The sequence below is a fragment of the Xiphophorus hellerii genome, chromosome 2, assembly GCF_003331165.1.
Source record: "Xiphophorus hellerii strain 12219 chromosome 2, Xiphophorus_hellerii-4.1, whole genome shotgun sequence".
In the NCBI taxonomy this organism is placed as follows: Eukaryota; Metazoa; Chordata; class Actinopteri; order Cyprinodontiformes; family Poeciliidae; genus Xiphophorus; species Xiphophorus hellerii.
The window spans coordinates 30692367-30703763 of record NC_045673.1 but is presented as its reverse complement, the minus strand read 5'-3'; the positions used below and the strand labels follow the sequence as shown (position 1 = coordinate 30703763).

General features: G+C 39.9%; 1 protein-coding gene across 1 annotated transcript; it reads right to left on the bottom strand.

Moving 5' to 3' along the window:
• Positions 1 to 906: 906 nt before the first annotated feature.
• Positions 907 to 10675, bottom strand: LOC116729665 (C-factor-like). The gene is made up of 7 exons (XM_032578345.1): positions 10463 to 10675; positions 6788 to 6842; positions 4477 to 4673; positions 3363 to 3408; positions 3125 to 3243; positions 1988 to 2098; positions 907 to 1159 (listed from the first exon to the last, which is right to left on the bottom strand). Exons 1-7 carry the CDS (start codon positions 10607 to 10609, stop codon positions 1046 to 1048), a joined length of 789 nt encoding a protein of 262 aa, XP_032434236.1. The 5' UTR covers positions 10610 to 10675; the 3' UTR covers positions 907 to 1045.
• Positions 10676 to 11397: the final 722 nt, after the last annotated feature.

The window sequence follows — 11397 nt, the reverse complement described above, 5'->3', positions numbered from 1 at the left end:
AGTTTTTAAGATAATTTTTAATCTATTTTATTTTAAAGTGTTATTAAAGTATTACAAATCAATTACGTTAATGGCACCAGAAATGTTATTCTTCCACTAATGAAGATGTTCAATGTTCAAGTTTTCCATAACAAGTCAAAGAGCATTCTGTCAACTGACGTCTACAAATAAAGACTGGATAACTTAATGTTGGATGTTTTCAGCAAACAGAACTAATCCTCTCTGGGACAAATCCCTCTAACTGGCTGTTATAAAGCCTGTTTGAACTTTGGGAGTGAAGTTCACAAAGCTTCTGTTTGTACTAGTGATAATGACACCCAGGTATGTTGCAGAGTCTTTAACTAACAGGGATGCCACAAAGAGTGTGTTCATTGACTGGTACCTGCTCACACTGAACATTAATGGACAGGCCAGAAGCCTTAGGAACACTTTCAAAACCTGTGGTGACATTTTGGATTGTGACTTGAAAGCTTCGGTATGTAAATTTTATATATAAAAAAAATGTTTTCTACATGTTTGGTAAAAAAAAATAAAAAATGGAGTTTCTGTACCTTCTCCCAGGGCTTACTGAACAATTATACAGCTCACTCAGAAACAGCCAATCAGAGCCTGGAGGAAGGTCTTAGCGCTGTCAATCACCTCTGTGACAGCTCACTATCATAGAATGCATTTTGAATACTACTGTGTATCTTAAAGTGTTTGACATGTGAGAGGATCTGTAAAAAGCTGAAGCAGAAAAGGACTGGCTGAATAAAGAAAAGGAAAGTTTTGAGCAGAGTCAAAGTCCAGATCTTGATCTCATTCGGATGCAGAGGTGACTTGAAACAATAGTTGTCCAGAAACAGTTGAGTACAAAGACGTAAAGCGACACAAAAAGACGAACTGGATGGTGAGTCAACAAGATGCTGAATTGTGATCTTAGTTTATGGTTTTATTGAAAGTTGTTCAGTGCTTACTTTCACAATACAGACAAAAGTGGCAAAAACACAAACATTGTTATTATGAAGTTATTTTTTGTTAATGCTGGTGGTCCTCACAATGATTTCTACCAGGGGATTGTGTTGCCCTCCCAGTCCAGAAGGAGGCCAGAGTGTTTGTTGCTCAGTGTTGACATGACATGCAGCATTCCAGCTACGCTATCCTGGGGCATCAGAGGAGCCTTTGGGGAAAAAACAGAAAAAAAAAACTACATAAACCAGGTATGGACGTGTCTTATGGACCAGGTTGCTGGTTTGAAGCCCTGCTTCGTCCGTCTCAGTCACTTTGCCACTGTGACCTTGGACAAGACACTTTACCTGCTTCTCCTCCTGAAGGTCATCAGAGGATCATTAACCCTAAATGGCAGCCTCACTTCTGACAGTCTGTGGCAACAATGTAGCTCACCACCATGAGTGTGTGAATGTGTGTGTGAATGACTGACTGTGGTGTAAAGTGCTTTTGAATCCTTGGAATTAATACACATAAATTCAGTTCAATTCAAAAATACTTTATTAATCCCAAAGGGAAATTAAATTAAATTTAAAATTAAAAGGCTAGTTATCATTTAACTCAACTTGATCAAGGTATGACCCTATAAAGTTACTAGATGGAAATGAAAATAACCACTTTTTATTTAAGATTGTACATATTTTTCTTGGAAAGTAAAAGTACAATCCAAACCAGTCATGATGACATCCATTTGCATGCAGTATTTAATAAAATGATAAACTGAGTATATGAAGCTATTTGCTCTTCTTTCATACCAACCAATCAAAGCACTTTACACTGGAGCCATATCCACCCAGCCAACCTCGCAAACATTTCAGCACCGACACACAGATCAGTAGGTAACCTGGATTAGGTGCCTTGCCCAGAGGCACTTCAGCATGTGAACTAAGGAAGCTGGAGTCGAACCCAAAACATACAGATTGCAAAATGACCATTGTACCCATTGAACAAAGTTGTTTTACATGAGATAAAGCAACTATAAAGTGTTATGGAGGCTGACCTGTTCTCCACCCATCTCCGTTTGGACCCAGCCTGGGTGGATGGCCATCACCAGGATGCCATGGCGCCTGAAGTCTTCAGCTTGACAGCAAGTCAGCATGTTCAGGGCTGCCTGTGACATCACAACAGTCATATTGTCTTTGAAACGTATTCACAGCCTCTGAACATCTCCACGTTTTGTTACGTTATAGACGCATTTTAATGTAACAAGTTTCTCCCATTCTTGAATTCCTTTGTTTTGTCCCTAAATGTCATTCATGTGATCAAAAAAAATTCCAGGCAGAGACAACTTGACAAAGTAAAAAAGCAGATTTCATTGTCATGGAAACTTGATACATACGATCTGTCCAGGGTGACCCGCCTCTCGCCCGCTAACCAGGCCCCAGCACGCCTCGCAACCCCACTAGAGATAAGTGTGTAAGATAATGGATGGATGGATAGAAATTGATATGTACATCTATTTTGTTTTCTTTTATATGCGTCTGTTTAATTTCCTTTAATCAGCTCATGCATACAAGCATGAAGTCCAGTCAAAGTGCAAGAAACAGGTGCACAATGTAGGTGAAATCACAGAGAGTAGAAAGTATTGGAGTTGGTGTTCAGCAGGACTCTATATCTATATGCTGAGCTGCTGTCCTTTTACTGACCGGAGGTAAGTCCCTCTGTGTTGCTAGAGCAGGATGTAGAGAAGTGTTTAAAAAGCATTCATATCAGGGCTTTGACTAGTTCAGTTAAAGAGCCTTCAAATACAACATCTAAAGACAAAGGTCAACCTTTCTCTAATTTACTGAACAGTTTCCTCTCCATTTTGCTGAAAAATTTCCACCATATTATAAAGGGAAAAAAACTACCTAAACAACCATGGCACTGTGTCATAAAGTAATTGACTCTCTTGTTAAATCATGGATGAATTTGAATTCTGAAAAAGCTGAGTATAATGTTGGTATGTACAACACAACTTGAGTATTAGCAAATTTGTAGAATTAAGAAATCACCTAAATAGAACTTTTCTGACGTAATATAAAAAGATCTCAATGAGAATGTCCGAATCTCAGATTTACCTGACAGCTTTCAGCCAGAATTAGTTACAGAGCTGTAAGGATGTGAGACTCCAGGGAACCAAAGTGAGAGTCATTACCTTGCTGGTCCTGTAGGGGTACATCTGGGCCATATGGAAGGTTTCAGGACACTTCTTCACAGATGCGAAAACAGTGGACATGTTTATGATGGCTGACCTTCTGCAGGACATGTCATCACCTGATAGGAGACCACAGAAAATAAAAACATGGTTCAAACCTTAAAATAAGAGTAAGTCGTTCTCCAGATGTCTGTTCCAGAGTTTCTAATTCTTGTATGCAAATACTAAAAGTCACTACCTTCGTCCCTTGTGTTTGCAGCTTTCTGGAGGAGTGGAAGAAACACCTGGAAAGATTGAAGTGACAGAGTGGAGTCATGTTAGGGTAAAACTGAGGGACACCGGGACACCTTTAAGATCGAAATCTGGGCAGAATAACTGTTGAAGTGAATTATTATTTTGCCTTGTACTTTTGTGTAATTTGAATAATATACAGTTGAAACTACATATTTTCTAGAGAGAAAGAAATAGAGAGAAAATTGAGAGAGAGAGAGAGAGAGAGAGAGAGAGAGTCAAAGAGACCCTACCAGAGGACAGATCCTCACTCTAACAGAGGGACCAGACACCCTGCAGAGGAAACTCATTTCAGCTGCTTGTATCTGTGATCTTGTACTTTCTGTCTCTACCCATTGATCCCATCCTCCATATTGATCTCCTGCACCATTTTTCCTTCCTTTGTGAACAAGACCCCACTAAATAAATATGTAACTAAACACAGTTAATTTTAAAATGACTGATAATTACAGTTTGAGTGACTGTACTGTGAAAGGCAAAGCAGTATGTCTACAAATGTAGATTTTGAAACTATTCTATTTCTGCTTCTTTGGCGTCAAGAGCGGTTATTAGGCTGACTGGTTACATTTTCAGATTTAATCACAAATGGTTAGATTGCAACTTCTTGAACTAAGTGAATAATGAATAATAGTGTGTGTGCATGTGGGTGTCTCTGGGTTGCCCTGTGATACCTGTCCATCCATCACAGGGCATCATGTGGCCTAACTCTCCCCTCCTTCTAGCTGAAGATAAAAAGAACGCCTGCATAGATATTTTGAACGGCGCTTCAAGGGGAACAGACCCACAAGATCCGACTGTCCTTCAAAGAACTGGAAATCCCGTTTCTACAAGGTAGTAGCTTGAATTTACACACTCCTATGACAATTTCAATACAGCATCATTCAACTGTAACCAGTTTAATTTTTGAAGTAACAAAAAACTGTCTGAAAAATAATCTGGTATAATAATTTTGGTAATTTTCGCCAGTCTGAAACAGGAAATATTTAATCTGATTTCTTCTCACATCTGTAAAGTTTTGGTTCCAACTCTATCTATAAAACTCAACTGATCTGAAAACCAACCTTTGTGAGGATAAATGGTCCAGCAACATTGGTTTCGTACACTTCCATCATGTCCTGTTTCCTGGTGGCTGACAGTGATCCTGGGGCTGACGGTTTGTTGATAGCAGCGTTATTGATGAGAAGATTCAGCCCAGCGGCTCCGAGCTTCTGGCTCACAGCCTGGAAGGCAGCTGAGATGCTGTCTTCATCTGCTGTATCTGCAAATGGACAGGAAGTTATTCAGCTGGAAAAGCCTCCACCAAGATGATAAGTAGGTAAACCTTTCATTATTCAGCCCAAAACACACACAGTTCTGGATTGTTTTGGCAGTGAAATCACAGACGTTAGTTGGCAGGACTCTCTGTTCATCTTCACCAAACTGAAGCATAGAATCCTTCTGTACTGCTCTGTTCTGATGTGTTTTGTGCCAAGTGCTTCAGTCTAACAGCTGATGTTTTGCTTTTCCTCACTGGAGCTACTGGTTCACAAAATCTGCCAGAGTGAAAGAAAAGGCCAAAATACAAAACAACATAAAGCTTCACATTGTGATGAAATTACTTTGAGACAAGAACCAAATGTTGATGTACATCTGATCTCTAACTCTTCACTCATTTAAGATTGCCCCATGAACAATTTCTTGATTCTATTTCTCTCATCATAGCAGACTCGGTGTTCTTTAGGTCATTCTGCAGACAGCTCTGCTCAGGTCCCACCAAAGCGTTTCAGTCATGCTCTGCTCTGGACTTTCATCCTTTAGATTTGTGTTCTCCTACTGCAAGGCCAAGTAGTTTCAGTCAAGTCTTGGTGGTAAGTCTTACAACACGTTTGTACACGGGGCAGAGCATGGTCCTTTTAAGAAGCATGAGTGAAATGTTCCAGAAGTGTTCTGGTTCATTCTCAAAGGTTCTGCAAATCCAAATTTATTTTAGATAAATGAAGCTTTCTATTGGAAACCCTCCAAGTTATTGTTATTCAGGATGTTTCTAAATCCTTGTCATAAAATGCTGACTGTGCAAATACAGATGTGCACTTCTATATCAACAGTAGCTACAACTTGCTTTGGGTACGATGGTAACATCTTGAGGGATTTGAATGCTTTTAGCATCTTACAGTCTGCTCTGAGTGTGAACTTGTTTGGACAGCCAGACACTGGCAGTAGTCTGTAGACAGCTTTCTGTACAGCAGTCGCAGTTGGAGGCCTCCCTTACTAGACTCAGACACGGTGTCAGCTCTTTGGAGATCACTGTGGTGTTAGTAAATGTCTGAGGTTTTAAAAGAGTAAATCTCCTCTAGAATGCTGAGTCATGATGCTGAGCGATGATGCTGAGTCATGATGCTCAAGTGTATTACTCCAGATGTAAAACACTTCTGTGTGATTTAAAACCTTTTCATGGGAATAAATGTGGTGATTTTATAATTTATTGCCCAGACACGCTGGAGGGACGAGGAGTACAGGAGGAGACCCAGGTGAATAAATCTGGGTCTGGGTCTCCTCCTGGGGGGCCGTATCCAGAACACCTCACAATCTAACCAGAGTCCCAAGCCAGCTCAACTAGCTCCACTGGATGTGGAGAAGCAGCGATTCTACTCTGCGTTACTCCCAGATGGATTCCAGATTGAATGTCAATCTCAAACGTAAAATCATATATTTCCAGGTATCTTAGTTTGTTAAAAAATTCTGCAGGTGTTGAATGGTGTCATTGTTTGAAATGATTTAAAGGTGCAGTAGATAAACATTTATTAAACCAACTTTACAAAGACCAAGAGGTGCTATGATGTTGATACATTAGGTTAACCAGCCTCACTAAGCTGCCATTGTGTGGGAGTGTCATGGTTGTTTACCCTGTGTGTGTCTGTGTTGCCCTGGAAACCTTTCACATGTATCGCATCTCTTACCCAACAGCCACGTGTGGTTGCATCTCTTCCTTGATTTTGATTCCATATAACTGAGAACGATTATGAAATCGTTCTCAGTTGCATCACTTGTGGTTGCGTGTGGTTGCATCGCGTGTGGTTGCATCACTTCCTTGATTTTGATTCCATATAACTGAGAACGATTATGAAAGCCATCCAGAAAATTTGGAGAATACACAAAATTGTAGTAAAAAAAGTTCTTTTTTTAAAAATGTAATAAACCAAAAATCAAGACTATGAAAGAAGTGTGCACCTGTTTTACACGTTGAAATCCTAGTTAAGACCTGATTCAAGCTGCCGTCTTTGGAAGCTACTGTTGGTTTTTGTTACATAGCTGGTCACTGGAAAAATAGACTTGCAATTACATGACAATAGGTTTCAAAATGTACTGTATTCTTATGGGGTGTGTTGTGTTTACCAAATTTGATTGGAGTGATTTTTCCAGGAAACCGATTGGCCACATTCCTCAGAGCCTGATGAACACAAATAAAGAAAACATGAAGTTAGAGGAAGAGACGGACAGTTAGTGATATGTAAATGTTGTAACATTCTCTTCATTCTTAAACCAGTCATCTTTTCTTCTTAGCTCTGATCTTCATACGTTTGCATTGTATAGTGTGGGTTAAATATGTTAGACATTTCTACACATTCTAGACATTTATGAAGTGCACAATTAAAAGTTGTTCTGGCAACAGATTCTTCCACTGGAGCAGTGGATCTTCCTCCAGAGTCACCGTGGGCCTCTTGGCTGTTTCTTTGATTCCTGTTCTCCTGGACAGGCCTGAAGGACCAGCAGCTGGTCCGTTCTCTCTCCATGTCCGGATGAAGGATTGATCAGACTTCTGTGATGTTGTTGTAGAATCTAACCCTGTTTAAAACGTCTCCACATCGTTCCCCATGATCTGCATCCTGGTCTTCATGCTAGTTGTTCTCTAACAAACATCTGTGACCTTCACAGAACAGCTGTGAAAGTTGCACAGGGATTGCTGTTGCCTACTAAGCAGGTAACATCTAAACAAAGTTGGTTTACCTACATTTCATTTAGGGGTACAAGATTAACATCAACCTTTCAGATATTTTTTTATGTAAAATCATTTGGAAATCTTGGATACATTTCAATTATGTACTTCTTTGAGTTCAATTCAATTCAGTTCAGTTTATTATTTCACAACAAATGTTGACTTGAGACGCTTTACAAAAATGTCATTTAAATTTATGTAAATTGAAATAAATTTACAAATTTGTATTTTGTAAATTCCAATCGATCATAATTATCAAACAATGCAATAAGTTCAGTTCATTTTTCAAGTTAATTTAAAATGAAGCCCAGCAGAGCATGGAGTCACTGATTTGTAGCATTCACTCCTCCTGGTTGAAGAGACAGCAGATAACTGCTTGCATTGTCTGTGACTTTATAGCAATCCCTCATACTAAGCAGTTGGGAGGAAAAGCTCTCCTTTAACAGGAAGAAACCTCCAGCAGAACCAGAACCTGGTTCAGTCCGAGCAGCCATCTGCCACCGTTGACGTGTTGGTGTGTCACATTAAAACTCCCAGAAATCTTGTTGATGTTTTAAATCTTTGTGTGTATTTATATCCCGGGTTTTATAAATTGGCAATATATATGTCTTGTATTTATTTGTTTGTCTGAGTCAGTGAAGGAGGAACAGCTTGTCCTGCTGTCCCCCATCCTCACCTGACAGTTCTGCCTGTTAAAGTTACTTAATGCACCCAGTTTTTTTAGTTTCTACTCTTGGCTTGTCTACTCATAACTGGAATATTTCATATCTAAGGACTGCAGAATTTTTATGTTTCATTTTTTATTTTTTCTGAGGCAAGATGCCTCCAGCTGGCACCAAGGACATCAACAATATTTTAGAGAGACATCAGTCGATAGAATTGAGAGTTTCTTGACTGGAGGTAAATATTAAAATCAACTCAAGTTTGGAAAATAAACCATATCTACCAAACAACTTGTGAGCAACTTAGCAAGCAGCTAGCGCCCCAGGAACTGCCTTGGAGCAAAGCCGAAAAATAAATCTGTGACTAGATGACTAACAGGACTGACCCCTATACATAGATGATACAGCTCGGCTGGCATTGAGCCAAGACGTCCTCTCATCTGCAACCTACTGCACCAAAGAAAAAACATCAAGCCTCCGGAGCCATTATAATTCCACTTTCCTTCACCTGAGTACCAAGGATTAATGAGCCAGGTCTAGCCATAATACATTCCGCCATGTCTCCAGCTTGAAACCCTGGACTGAAATTCCACTGAAAAACATTAACAGTCGCAAGACTAATGCCTCAGCAAGACCTACAAAAACGTACCCATGAGTTTATCTTTAGTCACCTTGATTACTACAGCAGTGTCTTCACAGGTCTGTCTAAAAAACAATCCAGTTCTAAAGTCCTTCCATTGAGAGAATAGACTTTAAAATGCTTCTGTTAGTTTATAAATCACTGAACAGTTTAGAACCACAATACATTAAAGATCTGCTGTTGTTGTATCAACCTTCCAGACCTCTCAGATCTTCTGGTGCTGGTTCTGCTCTGCATCCCCAGAGCCAGAACCAATCATGGAGAAGCAGCATTCAGCTTCTATGCACCACAATTCTGGAACAAACTTCCAGAAAGCTGTGAAACAGCTGAAACACTGAGTTTCTTTAAGTCTAGACTAAAACCACCTGTTTAAAGTTGCTTTTGAAACATCATAAATGAAACATTAACCAACATTCTGATGTAGTAATGACGTCACTTGACAATGGTTGACTGTGTTCTATAACTTTGTATTGTGTGCTGTGTTCATGATGTAGCACACTTTGAACTGCCTTGTTCCTGAAATGTCCTATACAAATATACTTGATTTGTCAGGATCTGTGTTTTTCTGTGTTTATTTAGAGCTTTCTGTGTCTTTGAGTCTCCGTGTGGTCCTGTCTTCCCCTTGATTGCTCCCAGGTGTTTCTTGTTCCCTGATTGCCTCCTGTGTATTTAGTCTCACCTGTGTGTCTGTTCTTTGTCGGGTCCTCGTCTAATGTGCGTTCTGTCATTCGTGTCGTCCAGTCGTGTTAACGGTTGCTACCGGCGTCGAGCCCTGGCTTCTGCTCGGCCGTGCTGCCCGTTGCTTGGACTGTGTTGTGTACATTAAAACCTCCATTACTCATCTTGCCTGGGTCTGCTGCGTCTGCCTCACCACCCCTACACCACCACCTTGTGACATGATTGATCAATTTATTTATCTTGTTTTGTTAAAACTGACTAAAAGTCCCTCAGAGTAATCTGCCTCTGTCAAGCAGCTCATGTAACCCATCTGACCTGATGTAGGATGAATAATAAATCAGATGAAGGCACAAAGGTCCATAGAAGACATGTCAGGTCAGATTTATTCAGGTGATGTTTTCTATGAACCTAAATGTAGTCAGAGGGGAAGTATCAGAGAATAATTTCCTCATTTTAAACAGACTCACAGCCTGCAGGTTCTGTAGGCACAGGGTTTACTACAACCGTTAAAGTCTTCATACCTCTGCATAACACATCCTAACCTGAGCCCATGTACTGTACTGTATTTCCTTTTTCTTGAAAGTTAGCTAACTTTCAAGAAAAAGGAAATACAGTCCAAAACTAAATAGCTACTAGCTGGGTGAATAAAGAGTGAAATTGTTTATTTCTTCACACCAAGCTCCACTTGGGCTGCCAGGGTAATGGACAGGGCTCAGCTGGGTCCCCATTGCTTATTAATTAACAATGAGCATTAAATGACCAAAAAGCATTAAATGACTGAGTGGCTGTTTTTAAGGGCTTAGGCTGTTTTTAGAAGCAGTTGAGACCCAAATGGAAACATAAAAACGTACGAAACGTTCACAGGGGTACATTTTAACTCATTCTCTTTTAATTATTTTAAAAACCTATGTGTGGCCTAACATATTTACAACTACGACATAACTGTTAGAAGTGGTTGCCTTTCTTAACAGAAATAAATGTAGAGAAATGAAAGTTGCAAAGAATCAATAAACAGCTCTGAAGCTCCTGTGTGCGCAGCAGCATATGTCTGTGTTTGCAGGGGATGTGAAAACTATGAGAAGAATGTTCACTACCTCGGCCCTCGTTCCTTCAGGATCTCTGCAGCTGGCGTAAATCTGGGTTTCTGGTCCGGTCTTCTCAGCTAGCTGTTTCACCAACTCCAAACCAATGCCCCTGTTGGTCCCAGTTACCAAAATGTTGCCCTTCAGATTCACTGACATGTTGGCAGTCAAGCCCTCAGAGCCGTCTGCCTGTACAGTTAGTCAATACGTATAACTGAAAGAACACAGTGTCACTGAAATCACAGATTTGTGTCATAGGTGTACGTTCTGAAGTGGGCAGGATCACTATGTCAACATTTGCAACTTATTACACGTTTAGATTCAGACAGTCATCATGCACCAAGCAGCTGCTATGTGACTTTTAGGGATCCAAAGTCTGTCCAGAAAAAACTATTCCTTTGTCAAAGTCTGCCTGTTTTCATCACCTCATTTAAACTATGAGAATTTTATTCTGTCCTAACATCAACTTCACATTTTGAAGCTGTGTCTTCGGTACCTGGTACTGCATTTACCCTAGAAGTACTGAGAAATAACCCTCTGAGATAATCATTGCCTAATCATGATGTCAGAACATGAACAAGCAGTGTGGTTAATTTTCCTATGGAGACTTTCAGAAAGTTTCCTGCATGCTAATAGTTTTCTTGTCAGTAGGGTTGAGACAGGTCACATGCAACCAGCCAGTTACATTTTACAGAAGTACAGAAAGTACATAGCTAACACCAGTCCATCAAGTTTGGTGACCTAAACAAGATGAACAAGAATAGTACAGAAAGGAGAAGGGTTTGACATAACTATGAATGGATGAATCAGTGATTCTCAGAAACTTTGAGGACGACGAAGCATTTCAAAAACTCCTTTACATATTAGACCAACACTGTAGGAGCCATATATACATTTTTTGGAGCTTAATACAAAATGTTATTTGTGTTTATGTGTATTTACTCTGT